The sequence below is a fragment of the Protopterus annectens genome, chromosome 13.part0, assembly GCF_019279795.1.
Source record: "Protopterus annectens isolate FY-2018-M chromosome 13.part0, PAN1.0, whole genome shotgun sequence".
In the NCBI taxonomy this organism is placed as follows: domain Eukaryota; kingdom Metazoa; phylum Chordata; order Ceratodontiformes; family Protopteridae; genus Protopterus; species Protopterus annectens.
This window is the reverse complement of record NC_056747.1, coordinates 216,633,529-216,654,536: the sequence shown is the minus strand read 5'-3', so window position 1 is coordinate 216,654,536 and position 21,008 is coordinate 216,633,529. Positions and strand designations below refer to the sequence as shown.

Below are 21,008 nucleotides of genomic sequence, written 5' to 3'. Positions count from 1 at the left end.
AGCATTCCTTGTATAAATACAGAGTTCCTTTGGTGGGCAGAGGCCTGCCACTACAACAAGGGACTGCCATTCACTCTACCCCCTGCCGCCCAAACCTTAACAACAGACTCATCAGACTATGCTTGGGGGGGGGGGGGCTCACTTAGCAGGGCAGTGCATTTAGGGCAAATGGAACCTGAGTCAAATGCACCTGCATATCAGTCAAAAAGAAATGTTAGCTGTACAGAATTCTGACAACATTCAAGGACCACATTCTTCCAGGGCGATTATTGGTAAAGACGGACAACACCACTGTTATATATGGTACATAAGGGGGGGAACTCGCTCATACCCCCTCTGCAGACTAGCCATAGCTCTGTGGAACACAGCCTTGAGCTACCAAGTGCACCTACAAGTTCAATTCCTGCCAGGCAAGCTAAGTACACTGGCAGATGACCTAAGTAGAAATCTCATTGATCCACGCGAGTGGAAACTAGAGCCAAAGATATTCAATATTCTGAGAAACAAATGGGGGATTCCAGAGATAGACCTGTTTGCCTCCCCTCAGAACTACCAATTGGACAAATTCTGCACAAGGACTCCCCACAGACAATCTTGGAAAGTGGATGCCCTGTTCTTTACCTGGGAAAGCCTCTCAATGTATGCCTTTTCCCCCTCTGCCTCTCCTCTCGAAAGTTTTACTAAAGATCAAACAGGACAAACCAAGGACAGTACTCATTGCACCAGACTGGCCACACCAACACTGGTACCCCCTCTTGTGCAGTATGTCACTACTGGAACCATGGCACCTGCCTCAGACTCCTTCCCTACTGTCCCAGCAGGAGGGCCAGATTCTGTACCCCAGCTTCAAACCCTGAACCTGGCAGCCTGGCTAATTACCAGAGTTCTGTTATACCATCCCTCAGCAAATAAGTGCTGGGTGTCATTCTGGAGGCAAGGAGGCCTAGTACTAGAAATTCCTATGCTGAAAAGTGGAAAAGATTATGTTCATAGAGCCAGACTCGAGGGGATGGGCACAATGCCCAGTTTACCACATATTCTTCAATACTTAACAGAGATGCTTCACAAGGGCCTTTCCTTCTCTTCCATTAAAATTCATGCCTCAGCCATTTCAGCACATTATAATGCTGAGCCACCCCTCTTCTCTCACCTCCTACTGAAACAATTTCTCAGAGGGGCCAAAAATTTAAGACCACCCAGGAGAGCTCCTACCCCTGCCTGGGACATTTAACTTTGTATTGGAAAAGCTCACTCTACCTCCTTTTGATCCAGCTGCAACTGCAGAGTTGAAATTCCTTTCTTGGAAAACAGCCTTCCTTCTAGCCATCACTTCAGCAAGAAGGGTGTCTGAATTACAGGTCCTCATGGCAGTGGATCTTTTCATAATCTTTCATGCAGACAGGGTATCCCTCAGGACCAATCCTTCCTGTATGCCCAAGGTGGTATCCAGTGTGGCCCTTAATCAGTCCATTCATTTGCCAACCTTCTTTTCTAATCCACAGAACAAAGGGGAACAAATACTGCACTCCTTGGACGTGCACAGGCAACTTAGATTTTACTTGGACAGGACCAAGCCTCTCAGGATATCTGAACAGCTGCTAGTTGCCTTTACTGCAGGGGCAGAGGTGAAGGCCATTTCAAAGCAAACCATTTCTAAGTGGATAGGCCATTGCATTCTTTTCTGCTATAAGCACCATGGAAAACCTACCACACAGGGGATAAGACCCCATTCCACCAGGACGGACTCTACTTCTACAGCCTTTCTCAGAGGTGTTCCTACCAAGGACATCCTAGAAGCTGCTACCTGGAGTTCTGTACATACCTTCACCAAGCATTACCACTTGCCATTTTTCTAAATCCAAAGCTGGTTTTGCCACTGCAGCCTTGCAGGGCCAATAGCTAGTCCTAATGCTCAATAACGGCCTCCTCCCTTCCTTAGCTTTGGGAATCTACCCAAATGTAATGACTGCAACAGTGAAACACAAAGAACATAGTACAGTTGTGTGCACTTACCAAAAATGTAGATGTTCGAGTGTATTCACTATTTCAGTCCTGGTTACCCTCCCTTCAGCCCCCTGACTTCTATTGGCTATACATCTCTTCTTGTTTGCTATACTTATGCTTTCTAGTGTACTTGCTTTTTGTTGGAGGTGTAACCTTATATTGAATTGCTTCCCATTATGGGGGCATCTGACATCTGGGGCAAGAAAAACTGATGTAATGGTGTCAGCTGCATGCTTTATACCCCTGACGTCAGCTGCATGCTTTATACCCCTGACGTCGGCTGCATGCTTTATACCCCTGACGTCGGCTGCATGCTTTATACCCCTGACGTCGGCTGCATGCTTTATACCCCTGACGTCGGCTGCATGCTTTATACCCCTGACGTCGGCTGCATGCTTTATACCCCTGACGTCGGCTGCATGCTTTATACCCCTGACGTCGGCTGCATGCTTTATACCCCTGACGTCGGCTGCATGCTTTATACCCTGACGCCGGGCTGCATGCTTTATACCCCTGACGTCGGCTGCATGCTTTATACCCCTGACGTCGGCTGCATGCTTTATACCCCTGACGTCGGCTGCATGCTTTATACCCCTGACGTCGGCTGCATGCTTTATACCCCTGACGTCGGCTGCATGCTTTATACCCCTGACGTCGGCTGCATGCTTTATGCCCCTGACGTCGGCTGCATGCTTTATACCCCTGACGTCGGCTGCATGCTTTATACCCCTGACGTCGGCTGCATGCTTTATACCCCTGACGTCGGCTGCATGCTTTATACCCCTGACGTCGGCTGCATGCTTTATGCCCCTGACGTCGGCTGCATGCTTTATGCCCCTGACGTTGGCTGCATGCTTTATACCCCTGACGTCATTGAAGATGAGATCGCAACTGACGCAGGACCCAAGACTTTGATAATCAGGCTGACTGAGGGCTACCTGCAAGCAGATGACCCAAATGTAATGACTGCAACAGTGAATACACTCTAACATCTACATTTATGGTAAGTGTACACAACTGTACTTTCTGAGAGTAAGTGCTGGTAACATGTGCATGACAATTTCCCTCTATGCCACAGATGGGTCTATCAGTAACTGACTTAACATCACCTCCACAGGCATTCATTGATGGCACATATCCCTCACTCCTTACAACTTGTGCACACAGACTGGTATATGCCACTTGTGTGAATAGCATATGGGAACATACTTTGGGGTGCAGGTTGTTGCATTTGCAGTATTGATGCACCAAAGGAACAGATGTGCATAGGTGTTAATAACCCATTCTTGTGAGGTTAGTGTACAGTTCTAAATGTACGTGCTGTTACTTGACGCAATTCATCCCCCTACGGACACTCGGGCAATCTTTGTTAGTTGATTTCGCACATCCAAGCCTCCTGCTTATGTGAGGGTTTTCTCGCCTGTTCTGGACAAGGTTTCTAGGAACTGCTCCACTTCTGTGGTGGCTTTGACCCAGGAGACATTTTGTGCTTTGGTCTTGGCATTCTGTATCATATCAGTGACACTGTGATGTACATGTATTGCTTTCTGTTTATAGCTAACTATAGCACTGATGCCCTCCTCCGCTCCCCTGTCCCTGCTAGTCCTAGAAAGCCTTGCTGGTTTTACCAATGTACTGTCCAAGAGGAATCTATTTCTTGAGGCCTTTGGAGCTGTAGTGTTTTCTTTCTTGGTGATCCCCATCTAGTTGATGAGTTTTTTTATCTTATCTTTCAATGGGTGTGAAGGGAGCTGGATATGATTGAGCCCATATATTGCAAGCTCAACAAGATTTTAGCTTCCCAACAACCCTCACTGGAACAAGGGGCCAGCAGCAGATGTGGCCATGGCAGGTGTGGCCAGTAAGAAAAAGTTGTTGGAAGAGAGCTCTTCTAGCCTTCCCAGAATGGGAACAGGGGACTCTCTCTGGCTTATGGATAGGTTCAGAAAGTGAACTTTCACTTGAGTGACATTTGCATTACAAGCTCTGAACTGTCTTGCACACTTGACTAGATTACATAGTGACCGGACCAAAATAATTTCTCCTGTACTATGACAGCAGAGTCCCTCAAAATTGTGGATTCACAGCTGGCAACTTTACAGTACATTTCAAATGTGTGTGTGCGCTTCATATCCAGTGTTGAAGATGGCACTTCGAGTGGCAGACACTTGCATTGTTCTATGTCAACACTCCTAGATGCATCTCTGCAGTTTTGTGAAGAACTTGGACATCCTTTTTTAATGCCCCTTTTGGCCAGTCCACTCCTCTTCAGACCTAAATTTGACATTACACTTGGTAGAAGTGAACAAAACTGTAAGTCCCTGTTTGTTCTCTGCATCTGCTTCTTCATCCTTCAAAGGACTTTTTGACTAAACCAAAAAGATGGTAAGAGCCTACAGTTCTAAGTCTCGAGTTTTACACATGACACTTCTGGATTGAGATCCCCCCACCCAAGGTGAAAGAAAGGGATAACGACAACAATTGATTTTGCCACAGAGGCAGAGGTGGTCTGCAGAAGCAGTTGTTGTGAGCACCTTTCACTGAGGAGCCCTTTCTGTGCTCCTGAATGGTTCCCTTGATTGCTCCACTCTGGTGACAATCGGTGGTGGGAGTTCTGAACTCTGCACCCTCACACCTGGTCGGCCATCACTCCCAATTCATTAGTAGAAATGTATCTATAAGCTGTCATTTCCTTTATTTTGCCCACCTCCTGTGCCACAACGTTGGCTTCCCGATGTTCACCCCCAAAAGGAAGGCAGTAGCTCCAGAATTTGCAAAGCTGCTAGACATTTGAGTCATATAGGAGGTCCATTAGACCAGCAGGGTCAGTCTTCTCAAGGTTCTTTTTGGTTTCAATGAAAACTGGGACCTCAGTCCCATTCAGGACCTTGTGAAATGGGCTATCTTCTGGATAGTCCTAGTACAATTCATTTTTGCCTCTTCTGAGTAAGAACTGGGATGTGCTCTGTGGATCGCTGTCGCATAAAGATAGCTAGAGACAGTTCAGGAGGTTCCTTCACCTTCAGTTCGCAGCACTGCCCTTCAGTCTCACCAAAGCTCCCCAGGTGTTCACCAGATGTATATGTGGTGAAGCACATGTACTGCAGGGGTTGCAGTTCTTCCTGCATCTAGACCACTGGCTTATAACTGCTGCTGGATTTGCTAATCTGAGCTAGAGACTCCTTGCTCCAGTTGTGCCTTCACCTAGGGATAACTGACAACCTGGAAAAGACCAAACTGACACCTATTTATATGATAGAATTCATAAGATTCACCTGGACACCACGTTGCAGATAGTCAAACTACCGAAATCCAGATAAGCCATACTATACGTTAGCAAGCCTCCTTGTTTCTGTCTCGCCCAAATCCCACTGCAAGATCCATCCTGTCTTTTGAGGTCTGTGGCAGCTTCCATAACTCTTGTTTCTCATTCCAGGTTTCACATGTGTGGCGGTCTGTTCTACACCAGCCTATGCACTTTCCAGTCAGGCTAACAAGTCTGCAGACAGCCTCATAAGTTCTTCTGTAGTCTCTCTAGGTTGTCTCTTTGTTCTCCCTTTCCTAGTTACCATGAATAATTCCCTTCTGGGGCGGGGGGATATTTCAAGGGAAGACTGTCCAACGCATGTGGACTTTTATAGAGGCAAGTCTTCACATCAGTGCTCTGGAGATGACAGTCCTTCTAATGCTGCAGGCCTTCCAGGACTCTCTCCCAGGGGTGTGATTGCAATTTAGACGGATGCCATGTTGGTGGTCTGGTACATCAACAAACAGGGAGGAACCTGTTCATTCTCATTATTTTAGAAGGCTGTGATGGTTCAGCAGTGGGAAGAGGTCTTCCAAGAGTTTTCTGGTTGCAGTGCATATCTTGGGGTAATCCCAGTCTATTAGCAGATAGGTTCTGTAGGTCCATTCTTCTGCCTTACGAGTGGTTTCAGTAGCAGTTGGTTGCTGCCAAGATTTTCAGCAGCTGGGGACAGTCTGTTCACAACCCTATCTAACAACAAATGCAGGAGATGGTTTACCCCAAGGACCCAGGAGGGAGGGCCACCAGTGGATGCTCTACTCTACACTTGCATATAGGTCTCCTGTATGCTTATTGACCCAGTCCTGTCATAACCAAGTTTCTACAGGAAGCGACGTGTTGCAAGGCGAGGGTGATCCTCCTCACCCCCTTTGGCCTTGATTGATACAGATGTCCTTCAAGGATGCATCTGCAGTCCTAACATATGGGTCGTCCTGCCTCAGGCAGCCCTTCGGTCGGCCGGATTCCAAAGTCTGGGTCTGGCTTCGGCTGATGTCGCACTTCACCCGACGTCATAGCTGCTGGGGTATAAAGGCATCAGCCAACACCATTTTCCTCAGTCTTTCTTGCCGCGCGGTGCCCGAAGCAGAAGCTGTTCGCAAGTGCCGGTCGGTCAGATCCAGAGATTTCTACTACCGAAGACTTCTAAAAAAGCTAAGTACCCCATTGGGGACTCTTTCTTGCCTCAGCCGATGTCGGACAAAGTAAATAATTGTTTAACTTGTGGGAAACAAATACCTCATAAGGATTTCCACTCTTACTGCCTTCCTTGCTTAGGCCCAGGCCACGACGTATCAGCTTGTCTAGCCTGTGCTTCCTTCAACCGACGGACGCTTAGACGTCGGTCGGAGTTTGCAGAAGAGTTTTTTGGTCCCGCTTTTGCATATAAAATGCCGTCTGAGACTCCGACTACACAATTAGCTAAAAAACGCAAGGAAAAGGACCGACACTCGCGGCCTGCGGTTTCGGCTGAAACCACGGTTAGGCCAACCGCGAGTGTCTCGGTTTCGGCTGAAACAGAGTCCTCGGTTCTCCCTTCGGCCGAAAGCATGCCTCCGATAACAGAGGCCTCACAGACCATGACTGAATCGGCTACTGAAATTACTGCTGCAGAAGCAGGCACCCAGGATTTGTCAGACACTATTCCTTTAGACATCTCTACTCCTGCACGTGGGGCTGCTAGACCCCCTGCTTCTATGTCTATCAAGGCCTTTTCCAGGGCTAAAGCAGCCAAATTTTCCAAGACCTTACCTACAAAAGCTCCCTCTCACAGGCCTACCTCTAGTTCCCAAATACTCAGCCTGGCTGAGGATCTTATTTCTTTGATCAGGGGATCCCAACCTCACCCAGACAGGGCCTCTCAACCTCCTCCAGAGGCCTAGGATTGAACCCCCTGAACCTGTCTCTACAGACTATTCCTCGGATGGCTCAGATATTTCAGACCATCAGGAAGGCCCATATCCTCCTTATGAGGATTCTGATGCAGAAGACTCCATTCCTTCTGCTTCTCCTCCTGAAGAATTTTCTTTTGGGGAAACCCTACACTCTATGAGGGAACACTTCAATGGCAGGGCCAGGATTTTTCAGATTCAAGGAAAAGGCTAAGGACTTTTTTACACTTACCACAGCATAGGCCTTTAGCCATACCTCCAGTACTATCAGTTGTTGATGATGCATATAATGATGCCAGTACTGCCCCTGATTCTCTTCCTCCGGCCCCTGCCAAGCCTGACAGATATTACAGGGTCCCGGACACACACTACCACTTGTATAAGGCTCATGTTGCAGATCCAGAAACCATTTCACAGGGCCCTAAAGGTGTGGCAGCTGCCTCTGCAACAAACCCTCTTCCCTCTGAAAGGGAATCTAGAGCATTAGAGAGATGGGGGTAAAAAGGTTTATACATCTGCTACTCTTTCGGCCAGGGCCTTAAACTGTCAATTTCACATGATTCAGTACCAGGAATTTTTGTTAGACCAGCTAAATAAAAACTGTCCTCTCCTGAACCTATAGACCGTAAGTCCCTTCAGGATTTGGTACATAACTCTCAGCAGGTCAGTAATCATTTTTTTAAATGTGGCTATGATGCACTGGAGGCTTCCTTTAGATTAGCTATGACTGGAGCAGTGATTCGAAGGCATGCCTGGTTAAAAGAGCAATCCTTACCAGACCATGTTAAGTCAAAACTCCTAGATGCTCCTATGGAGAAACAAAGTTTGTTTGGCTCCCCTGCACAGGAGGTTCTAAAGAAAGTGGAAGAAAAAGCAAAATCTGTCCAAACAGTCAAGGATTTTTTACAGGTCCAACCACCGAGGTTTAGCAGAAATTGGCCTTCGAAGAATTGGTCCTTTCCAGACACCTCCAGAGCACAGAGAGGCAGAAATAGACGCCCAAGAGGCAGAGGTCAATCTAGGGGTGCCTACAAGGGACGTCAGTGGCAACCTGCCAACCAGAGAAGTGCTGCCACAGCTGCGACTACAACCACTTCCACAGGACAGACACAATGACTTGGCTCTGATTCCGCCTACCAGGGAACAACTGGAAGCACCCTTGGGCGGAAAGCTAGCCTTATTTTCAGACAACTGGCATTGCATTACAAGAGGCAAATGGACTTTACAAACAATAGACAAGGGCTACAGGTTTCACTTCCACACTCTACCAAAAAAGAGAGGAATGCCAAACCTTCCACCAAGCCAAAAAACAGAGGCTCTAAAACAAATCAACAACTTACTAAGGATGAGAGCTATAGAAAAGGTACCACCTATGGAACAAGACCAAGAATTTTACTCCAGACTATTCCTTGTACCAAGAAAAGAAAATCAATGGAGACCTATTCTCGACTTGTCCGCACTGAACACATACCTCTTCTTCCCATGCTGGGCAAGGAGTCTTGGCTGGTGACTCTAGATCTCAAGGAGGCATACCTGCACGTCCCTATACGACCAGATTGCAGAAGACACCTCAGATTTCTTGCAGGATCAGAGCATTATCAATTCTCAGCATTGCCCTTTGGCTTATCTACTGCGCCCAGAGTATTCACGAAATGCCTGGCATCAGTAATTGCTCATTGCAGGCTTCAGGGAATTCAAATTTACCCATACCTGGACGACTGCCTAATACAAGCGGACAACAAGACAAAATTAACAAAAGATTTGGCGAATGTCATACAACTGTTACAAGCCTTGGGATACACAGTCAACATTCAAAAGTCAAGGCTAGTACCATCCCAAAGGATAACATTTTTGGGTGCAGAACTGGATACAACAACTCAGATGGCTTTTCTCACAGAGGAAAAACAAAAGCAACTACCAGTCTATTTCATGGCATTAACAACACAAACTCAGCTTACTGCAAGGAAGGTCCTGCAAGCCCTGGGTTACATGGCATCCTGCATAATATTGATCCCGCATGCCAGGCTGCATATGAGAAAGTTGCAATGGTACCCAAGGAATGTATGGACTCAACACAAGCACAGTCTAGAAGCCCAGATTCCAATAATTCCATGCCTGAAAAAAGAATTCCTGTGGTGGGCTCAGGCCTGTCAGATAAACAGAGGATTGCCTTTCCACAAACCACATCCAAGCCAGACCATCACCACGGACGCCTCAGACCTAGGCTGGGGGGCACACATGGAGGACAAGTGTATACAAGGCCTGTGGTCCCAAGACCAGCTGAATCTACACATAAATCTAAAGGAGATGCTGGCAGTGAAACATGCAATCCAGGCATTCAGACCATTCCTCCAACAAGGTCACCTGCTGATAAGGACGGACAATACCACAGTCATGTGGTACATCAACAAACAGGGAGGTACACACTCGTATCCTCTATGCCGGATGGCAATGGACCTGTGGAATTTGGCCCTGAATCTCAACATTCAACTGCAGGCCAGATTTGTACCAGGAAAAGAAAATTCACTAGCAGACACCTTAAGCAGAACTACCATTGATGCTCATGAATGGATGCTGCAGCCAGATATCTTCAAAACCATAACAAAGAAATGGGGGATGCCAGAGATAGACCTGTTCGCCTCCCCACACAACCACCAATTGAAGAAATTCTGCTCAAGAGTATACCACCCACTTGCCTGGAGGGTGGACTCCCTTTCCTTCAGCTGGAAAAACCTGACAGCATATGCATTTCCACCTCTTCCTTTGATGTACAAAGTCCTACTGAAGATCAGAGAGGAACAGCCAAAAGTAATCCTGATGGCTCCAGACTGGCCAAGACAACATTGGTACCCGCTACTGAGAAGCATGTCTCGGGCACACTCGTGGCCTCTACCTCTATGTCCCTTACTTCTAACACAGAACAACTACAAGACCCTGCATCCAAACTTGAAAACACTGCAGCTAACTGCTTGGAATATTGCATAAAACAAAATCAGCCAGATTTATCTCGGAGGGTTAAGGACATTATCCTGGAGGCTCGCAGACCCTCCACAAGGAAAACATATTCAGCCAAATGGAAAAGATACCTCATTTGGAGTGCAGCAAAGGGAGAAAATGTCTCATTGGCAAACATAGCACACATCCTGGAATACTTAGCAGAACTGTTCCACAATGGCCTGTCCTACTCCTCCATCAAGATTCATGCATCAGCAATTTCAGCAGAGTACAACATGGATCCTCCTGTCTTCTCTCATCCTCTACTCAGGCAGTTCTTGAGAGGAATCAAAAACGTAAAGCCTCCAAGGAAACCACCTCTACCTACATGGGATCTCAACTTTGTGCTGGAAAAATTAACACTTCCCCCTTTTGAAACAGCAGCAACAGCAGACTTACAGTTCTTATCTTGGAAAACTGCATTCCTGCTAGCAATCACTTCAGCAAGAAGGGTATCTGAGTTACAGGCATTAATGGCAGTACAGCCTTTCCTTATCTTCCATCAGGATAGAGTGTCTCTGAGAACTAATCCTACTTTTATGCCAAAAGTGGTCTTCAGGGTATCATTGAACCAAGCTATTCATTTACCTACATTCTTCCCCAACCCACAGAACAGGGGGGAAAGACTACTACATACCTTGGATGTGCACAGACAATTACGCTACTATCTGGACAGAACTAAGGCCAGCAGAAAAACTGACCAGCTTCTGGTAGCATATGCAACAGGAGTGCAAGGAAAAGCAATTTCAAAACAGACAATCTCAAAATGGATAGGAAATTGCATTAGATTTTGCTACTCTTTTCATGGAAAGACAACTCCTGAAAATATCAGGCCTCACTCCACAAGAGCTACAGCCATCACTACAGCTTTCCTACGAGGAGTAGCTACCAAAGACATTTTAGAAGCTGCTACTTGGAGCTCCGTGCATACATTTGCCAAGCATTATAATCTTCCTTTATACTCCAGATCCCGAGCAGGTTTTGCAACTGCTGTTTTGCAAGGGATCTTAACTACACCATCATTATCTTAGTGCCTCCTCCCCCAGTTTGGCTGTGGTATTCTACCCATATGTTAGGACTGCAGATGCATCCTTGAAGGACATAGTACAGTTTTGTACCTACCATAAATGTAGATGTCCAATAGGTATGCATCTGCAGTCAGGATTACCCACCCTCCTTCCCCTCTGTGGTATTCCTAGGGTACTTACCCCCTTTTTTAGCTAGCTGGGGGAATCTATTATGGTGTATTTGTTTGTATGTATATATATATATTTTTTGCTCTCTACTGTTTTGAATTATCTGCATTTATCCAAATTTAGCCTTCCTAGAGGGCACCTGGCATCTGGGGCAAGGAACATGCCTTTATACCCCAGCAGCTATGACGTCGGGTGAAGTGCGACATCAGCCGAGGCCAGACCCAGACTTTGGAATCCGGCCGACCGAAGGGCTGCCTGAGGCAGGACAACCCATATGTTAGGACTGCAGATGCATACCTATCAGACATCTACATTTGTGGTAGGTACAAAACTGTACTTTCTCCTTTGTATGCCTTTACTTGGTGCACCTTTCCTGGGTACTGGACCCTTTTCCAAATTTGATTTCTTACCCTTACGGCAAGCTTCATCCAGATATCAAAGCCCTAAAGCTAACTGCTTAGTTTCTCCACTTCAAGGGATGGCCAGAAATTCCAGGCTTTTCTCTGCTGTGATTGTGTTGTCATCCTCTTGAATGCCTTTTGTCAGGAAAGTTTATGGAAGCAAGTAGAAGAGATCTTCCATATGGGCATCTGCCATGGGTCTGGATCCCTTTTCAGCTTCATTGCCATCAATTTTAGATTTTTTGGCAGATTTGTTTTATGCAGGAGCCAACTACTCTCCCACCCAGGTTCAGTTGGCAGCAGTTCTGAATTTTCACTTCAGTGATGAGCATACTATAGTAGCCTCGTTGAAACCAAGACTTTTTCTAGGGCACCTTCCTCCTATGACATCCTTCACTGGACCCTTTTGCCACCTTGAAATATTACTGTTTTGCTCCAGGCTTTGACACAACCCCCTTTCTGAACGTGCAGCTACTGAAGAGTTGAAATACCTTTCTTGGAAAACTTTCTTTATGGTGGCAGTTACTTCAGCAAGGAATATTTCAGAATTTCAGGCCTTGTTCTGTAAACCACTATATTGTTTCTTCACAAAGATATAGGGTTTCTCTTTTTGGATCAGTCTTAATTTTCTCCCCAGAGTCTTCTGACTCGGCCTTGAATCAAACTATTAGCTTACTGTTTTTCTTTCCGAATTTCTCGAACAAAGGCGAATATACCTTGCTTTTGCTGGACGTTCATCATTTAATTGTGCTTCCACTTACACCACTCCAAGACTAAGAAAAACTGACCAACTTTTTCTCTCTTTTTTCTAAGGCTAAATTGGGGAATAGTAAGGTCACACTATCCAGGTGGTTGTCCAATTTGCATTATAAAGTCAAAAGATTGTGTCAGACTTGTAAATCTAAAGCTCACTTTACTAGGGTTGTTACATCTTTCTACAGTTTCTGTTGCTCTCTGTGCTGTGGCTGCTTGATCCTACTTGGTCCACAGTGTGTACATTTATTTCCCACTACAAGCTGGACTTGCAGTCTAGGTCTGTGGCTTTGTTTGGCTCCACCATTCTCCAGAATATCATTCAATGAGTCATCCTCCCAGGGATTGTAGTATCTGGGGACACTGTTCTAGCAGTTGAGACTGATGGAAAAGATATCAGATGTGAAAGTTACTTACCGTATTACTAGATCTCTATTGTCTTCATCCATCCATCTCAACATTCCTCTCTGCTTCCCCTTGCGAAACTGTCATAGTCTTCGTCTCTCTTTTGACCATACTGAATCTGTCTAAAGCCGTGTCTTACTTGGTCTTCAGCTGTTTTGTCATTTCGGTCCTTTTCCCCCACACAATCCCAACTGCCTATGTCACACCAGCAAGAAAAAAAGAGCCTGAGGCTTGCTTCCAAAAGTCTGAATGTTGCTGGCTTCAGATCCAGTATACGCCTCAGTAGAGATGGACAGAGGGAGACAACATTGGTCTAACATCATGGTAAGTACATAAATTTACAATGGTATAACTTCCATTTTTGGTGTAATCAATGAAAGTCAACTTGTGGACTAAAAAAAATATGGTACAAGATTTAATAGAGAGAGAGTTGATCATCAGTGTAGGTCAAGCCATCTTTATTATATTTATTTGATTTTAAGTATGATATAGCCAGAGGCCAGCCACTGATGAGGATAATTTACACCCTGTATGAAGACTGCTCTGCATGTGATATTTTACAAAGAGTGAAATGAAGAACATGTTCATATAAAAAGTTTCTACTTTTGAAAATTTCCGTTTTCAAATAGGAACACGAAGTGCAGTGTTGAATACAGAAGCGCGAACTGTCCAGGCGGATGTCTTAAGTCGACGATGTGTGATAATGCGACTAATAGACTTCTCATATGATAAGTACCAGAGTGCTTTGCGGCAGTCAGCAGGTGCTGTGGTGATTCTCCTTCCAAAGAATGTGTCAACACTGCCTCAAGATATTGTACAGGTAATTCGACAATGTAGTGTTTTTGTGTGTGACTGAAATCACGCATCTTCAAAAAACTACAGGAGTAGAATGAAATGAGCCATAGCTCAAGTTGAAATGGAACTGAATGGCTCGCTCTTGCATCTTGCAGGATGACAACGGGCAATCTGGTGACAATGGACAGTCCATTGACATTGTTTAAAGTTGCGGTCACGTCCTCTGGAGAGTAAAGGGATTCAATGTAAATTTCTAGAATGCTGTAGCTATGTCATTTTGAACAGTGAGTTAACTGGGTTGTGGAGTACAGATGGAAATTGCTGGAGCTTAATTTTAAAATGGTTAGAGGAAGAATACGATAAACTCATTGCTAGACTTTCAGAATGAAGTGCTCATGCTTCAGGACACCTCTCTCATCAGTCATATTGACATATTCTATTTTCAGATAAGTTCCATTGTATGGGGGTGCAGTCTCACTTGCCTCCTACTTGGGTAGTCCTAATTGGGGAAAGGTTTGGAAGCTGCCCCCCTACAAATCCAGTTAATGGGCAGCACATTCTGCAGACCTGTAGTAATGTGTGACATATATCCTAAGTCACACTGCCTGTTTCGGGGAAGGGGTAGATATAATAACTCATGGCTGAAGAGGGGTAGATATAATAACTCATGGCTGAAGAGTGAAGTGCATGGGGATGCATGGCAAGTGGCACATGGAGAATGAAGTGTGTTGGGGTGTGGCAATAAGTTCCCAGCGATGAGAGTGAAGTGTTTGTAGTGTTGAGAATGGTGTGCACCATGAATTTGCAGGTAGAGAATGAAGTAAATGGGTTTGTAGGCTCATAGGAGTATACTAGGCTAGCAACCACTAGTGCCCTTTAAAAGCCTAGCTGTGCAACCCAGATGTGACCCACAAATTTGATTTATAGGGGGTGATTTACTGTCTGCCTCTGTCCATCAGAGATATAGTAGCCAGACCAGGGGGTAAATTTCTGATTACATATTCACTGGTCCAAGTTGCGCTTAAATAGGAATAAGTAGAAACTCTACTTCACATGGATGGGGAATAAAATTAGGTCAGAATCAAATCCTGTTATATCTGTAAGGTAAAGACCTTAATCATTACACCAAATACCCCCTTTTGGAAAAATGTAGAAAAGTGGAGAGACCAGGGTTTAGAGGAAGTCTGTAACTTTTTTCTGGTCTCCTCACAGATGATCACCAGTTGTTGCTAGGTCTGCTGACCATGCCTAGCCTTCTCTTCATCTTGCTTTGATCCATATTTGGTGCTAGCAAGGAGATGGAGCACTCTGAGGCATTGTCTTACTGCTTCTAAGGAGGATTTTTGTTTATGCGCCTATGGTCTTGCCCCCTGCATGCACCCATCTAAAATTTGAAATCCTTTTGAGTAAGGACGTTTTGTATGTGTCTTTTGCTACCAAGATACTCAATTTGATTGAGGGAAGCTCCTTTAGGGTCTCCTAAATCTTTTTAGCCCACCTTTTCTTGACTTCAAAATCCTCACCTTCATTTTCTAAAAGCAAAATGAGCAAACCTAACAAACCTCAGGCAAGCAGAGTCTTGAAGTGCTAGGAAGGGTCTTGCAAAAAAAAAAAAAAAAAGTATTCTTCCAGAAAAAGAGAGAGTTCATCAGTACTGAATGACTAATTCCACCCACCTATACACACGCGCGCACACACATTCCACTAAGTCTGTCCCGGAGCCTACATCTTAGTGTTCCACTTTGCAAAAGACAGTCTCCAACAAATGGGTTCTAAACATTGTACAGGAGGGTTACAGGTGGCGTTAAGCCTATCCATTTTTTTTTTAAGGATTTCTTGCTTATCCTCTTTTCTCTAGTCATCAGTCAAATGCTGGCCTTATTGTTCCTAGAGCTGGCCTTATTGTTCCTAGAGCCAGTGCCTAAAGCTAAAGGGAACAAAGGGTTTTATTCAAGAATTTTTGTGGTGCCAAAGAAGGAAGTGTTTTGGAGACCAGTGCTGGACCTATTTCGTCTCAACCTATCTGTAAAGGTTCCAAAGGTCAACATTTTGACTCTGCAGTATCTGTTCCTTTTATTCCTGATTTGAGTTTTCTGGTAACAGCTCATTTGAAAAATTCTTACCACATTTCCCATTACCACATATTTTAGAAGAGTTTTAAGATTTTCTGTGTCTGGTTCACATTATCACTTCTCTGTGTTTACCGTTGGGATATATACTTCAAGGTTGTTTAGAAAGTGTCTAGCTCCTGTGATGACCCATTTAAAGACTGCATGGCTTCTACATTTTTCCTTATTTAGATAATGTGCTTATCTTCTAGAGTCCTTTTCTAGATGTCAGGAGTCTCTTGCATGGGTAGGAAGTATCTAAGTATGTAGGATTTCAGATCAGAAGTCAAAAATCTTTTCAATTCCTTAACCTCAGAATTGGTTCTAGGATGCCTTCAGGGCTCCTACGTGCAAAATGGATTTCTGACTTGAGAGAAAGAGGACATGTTTCTAAATTTTCCTAATTGTTTTCCATCAATATCCAACTTCAGCTAGAGACTTTTTCGGGATATTCATGGCTTCTATGCTTTTCATGATTCATGTGATTGGGTTGCACTTGAGAAAAAAATAGTGGTTTCTAAAAACTGTTTGTGCCGAGCAATCTTGGCCATTGGACTTTCAGATTCCAGTTCTTAGGTTTGTAAAGAAAGCACTTCTTGGTTGAGCAGACCAGATTTCTCTGAATCCAGGTCTGCCATTCTGTAGGTCTGTCTGTCTTTCATCCCCATCTATAATAACAGATGCCTCTGATTTTGCAAGGGAAGCTGTACCCATGGAGGTAAAGGGCCAAGGTCTTTGGAACAAATCGATGGGTCTATAACACAAATGTAAAAGAAATGTTTGCTGTGATCCATGTCCTAGAGTCTCTTCACAATCTCTGGTCCCCAGAACCTTTGCAGTTGTCTTCAGTCACCACCACAATGATGTACATAAATAGAGGGAGGAGACACCAGGTCTCCTCTTTGCCCAGCTAGTTGTGGTAGGTTGTTAGGTTGCAATTCAGCAGAGTCTAACCTTCCATGCATCATAAGCTTTCTTTGGTGCAAAGTTTAGTGGCAGATAAGCTATGCAGGACTATAACCAGAACCTCCCAAATGAAATTTAAACAAATGAATCCTGCAGAAATTGGTACAGTTGTGGGGAAGACCTAATGTAGACCTGCTTCTACTTACCATAACAGTAGATGTTCGATAAAATTAGCCACACCTTCCCCCCATCCCCCTAATTCTGTGTATAGTTTTTCCTTAGGTGATGTGTCCCTAATTTTTTTTTTTCAGGGCAGTAGCCCGTTTTTTTCAGTTTGTAACAAAAACTTGACTGTTTTTGCACCTAAGCTGCTGTTGTGATACCCAAAAGAAAGTAAAAGCCAATTCAGAACATTTTTGATGAGAATGTTGCCTTGAACATAAACTGCTCGGTTGATGGAACAAACAAGTTTGTTTCAACGTTTCTAACTCCATTAGTCAAGGATGTTTCCTTGAGCCCATCTATTTCCTACATTATGCATCCTCTACCTCATTGGTTTGTTTGACACTGATTTTGACAAAATGACAGGAGCCATGCTTAGGGCCCTTTCCATTAGTAAAAAAAAAAACTTTTAGTTTGTATGTTAATATCTCTGCGCAAGTGATCAAGAAGCTGTTATGACAAAATTATGTCATGTCTATTTATTCATAAAAGGCTGTATTGTGCCAGTGTTCTTACAGCAGGACTGCTACAGTTTACTGACCAGTGCTCAACCTATTCTGCCTCATATCACCAGTAACAGTGTATTACTTGAGGTATTTTTCTTTTGTTTTGATACTATCTTGTTCTCAAAATTAGCAACAGTAAATTTATTTTTCATCCATTTACTTAGGCTGGACTAACTGTTGTAAGACAGTGCTTGCAAAGTGGTCTCTGAGCATTAGTACATGTTAAACTAAAAGCACATTTTTGCCTGTTCCGCAAGCTTCATTCCCCGTTTCATAAGTACGCGCTGCAAAGTTTTCTAGATATTACATAGGGGATCATAGGAGGTTACTAGGCTAATGACCCAAGAGCCCTTGCAAGCCTAGCCAAGTTCAACAACTGTTCCCCTGAGTGTCTGCCTGAGGCAGTCACTGGTATCCTCACCTATTGCCCCTTTCCAAGAGGAACACAGGTGGAACACCCGGGGTGAATTTCCGGTTACCCATCCAGGCGTCCAAATTACGCTTAAATAGGGTCAACGAGGGGCTCTGCTTAACATGAATTGGAAGAGTTTTGGTATCCTCTGGGAGACCAATCTGTCTGACCAGCAGGTTCTGCTGATGCTGCATGCCAGGTTAAGGTCCTTAGAACGGGTGACCTGTGTGCCATTAGACTTGCGAATGTACAGCATTTCCATTAAGGTGGGGTCAGAGGTGGCTTTATATGTGAGGCAGAGGTATCCTCTGAGAACTCTGTACGACATGGAGTAAAGTTGCAGCAGTTTCAACCTGTCCACATATGACAGGAGCTGAAGATCCTGAATTTTCTTTGTAAGGGACCTTTGTGGGTTCTCCAATTACTGCAAATGCTTGGAAAGGTGTATACTTAATGGGTCGTTGTACTGTATTATTGGTCTGATGAGGGAGTACAGGGAAGTTATAATCTCCTTTGTTCTGTAGGCAGTGCCCTTATTTATGAGATGAGCAATATAAAGTGTTCTTCTTTACCACCTTGGAGACATGGTGATCAAAGGCAAGGTTGCTGTCAACATGGGTGCTAAGGTCTCTTACCACTGACTGCTTGCTTAGGGTGTTGTTTTTGATGTGGTAGTCTGCAGGCACCCTGCCCTTGTTGTATGGGATGATAATGCATTTTTTTTTCATTAAGTTTTAGACTATGACTTTGGCACCAGTCATTAGTCTGTGTAAGTCCCTCTTGCAGGATGTTGACATAATTTGAGGACTCCGTGACAGCTCCTAGTTTGCAGTCATTGTTGGCCACAGGTCTTTAGTTTTTGCCTGGACTTTGGAGAAGTAGATTTCGAACAAGAGAGATCCTAGAACTGATCCCTGTGGAGCACCACTGGTTACAGGTCTGCTGGAAGAGGCGGAGTCCCCTATTTTGACTGTATGAGTTCTGTCAGTGAGCCAGTTTGCAACCAGCTGACAATATAGGAGTTGATACCCACCTGGGTGAGTCTGTCGATGCCTGAGTGGGGAATTGTCAAAAGCCATGGCTAAGTCTAAGTAGGCTGTATGCACTGATTACCCTCGTCTAGGGTTTTAGTGACCATCTGAAATAAGTCTCCTAAGTTTAAAAGGCATGATCTCCGTTTGATAAAGGCAAACTGGGTGGGATCAAGCATTTGGAGGTTTCCTGTGATTTTGTTGATGAGGTCCATAATGATTTGCTCCATGGTCTTTCAAATAAAACTGGTCAAGCTAATGGGTCTCTAGTTCCCGGAGTCGGTGAATGCACCTCAGTTGTGAAAAGGGATGGCAGTAGTGTTTGCATCTTACTTCTACAGTGAAGCTAGCTGAAGCCTGCAGGTTAAAAGATCAGTTATTCCATTTGAGCAAGGGTGTGTGTTTGCTTCATATATGAGACACGGTGATATTAGAGAAAAAAAATACTATAACAAAAATGAAACACTCGTATTGTTTATTCCAAAAGTGAAGATTAAAAGATTTATTTATTAAAGCTGTCAGAAGGGCAGAGCAGAGGGGATGGCTACTCCAGATGTCAACGTGTAATAGGCTACTGATCAGCATATGTTACTTTTTATTTTTGGCAGTTTAATAATTGTTGGCAATTTTGATCATTTTAATGACCGCTTCTAAATTGCCAGGCTATTATTTTGAAGGTAGTAACAGGTTATATAGGTTGTTTCAGTAATAAACCTCGTTTTGTATAAACTCTAGTTGCTGTGGTGCTTAAAGACAACACAAAGTTTGTCCTAGAGCATTAATTAATGTAGCAGCCTTGTAACTTGATGCTGCAGTTAAAAAAAAAAAAAAACATATACCCACAAATCTGTGCAACACTTTACAAGCTTTAGTTAAGTAATCACTTTGACATCAGCAGAAGAATAAACCAAATGGATTTGTTGCCTGTACTTCCGTTCACCTTTGTTAACAGGTCTGAGATTTTAACTAAGAATTCTGGCTTCTAGATTGTAAATATTGAAAGATTCAAAAGAATGCGAGAGTTTGTCTTGGAGTTTTATCGCATTATCTCACTAGCGGGATCTCAGATATTTCAGAATTGCACACTGCAGTAATGGAGTAGAGCATCAGTCATGTTCATCCAGTTGCCACCTCTTGAGTACTTCAGACCTTGCAAGCAAAATAACCTATCCAATCATCAAGTAATAAAATGAAAAAAATCACATTTTGTATGTAGAAACTAGGGTGGTAAACAACCCATATAAAATGTCTGGCTGACAAAAGCAAACCTGGTTTGTCATGTGACATGTTCAGCCGTTTTGCAAAATGGTGAAGAACCAAACATAACATAAAAACACACACATATCTGATCTTTCTGTAATTAAGTACAGATTTTCAATTTCATTAGAGCCAGCAGTCTTCTGTTTACACTTCCCTAATAAAAAGCCTGGCTGCTTTGTGTACAGTGTACCAAAGCACAAAGAGATAACTCACAGTCCATGGTCATTGTAGAGATTTAGTAGTATTGTTAGTGTTGCTAGTCAGGATTAACTTTTATTACTTCTGTTATTGCTAGACTGAAGCCAAAACCAGTATGCATTAAAACCAAGTACTGCTATTACAGGTGTGTTCAATTAATCGTGCAGTGCCTGTTTACTTTTGTGTGTATTTTAGATGTAGCATTTTGGCACACACTGAGACCTACCACTGATGTGTGTGTGTACTGATGGGCAGTGAACATTTTCTTCACTAATATGGTAGAAGAACTTGAATAATCTATGTTTAAGGAGTCAGTAGTTGTCCATTTGCCAGTAATAGCACTTGTTTTGAGTAGTGTTCTAGTTTGGGTGTAAGACTTGGGGAAATAACTTCACAGTATATATGTTGTTTTATTCATTAGAAGCATGGGCAAGTTCTTTTCTGTGCAACTTCAAAAGACAGTGCAGAACTTAAACATAAAACAACTCAAAGTCATAGGTACTGCATCTAAATTATCACTAGTAATAGTATAGTCCTGATGAAATTTATATTTGTGTAGACATGAAACACTCCATTACTGCTTTTGCAAGTTAGACTTGACAGTGCATAGTACTCTGGAAC

At 43.9% G+C, this 21,008-nt stretch overlaps 1 protein-coding gene across 1 annotated transcript in view; it reads left to right on the top strand.

Annotated features, from left to right (window-relative positions):
• The window catches only part of NCLN (nicalin), a 336,835-nt gene that overhangs the window by 44,685 nt on the left and 271,142 nt on the right, over window positions 1–21,008 (top strand). The window contains exon 2 of the mRNA XM_044053743.1: window positions 13,579–13,769. Coding sequence (XP_043909678.1) covers window positions 13,579–13,769 — 191 coding nt within the window. The remainder of the gene's footprint in view (window positions 1–13,578; window positions 13,770–21,008) is intronic.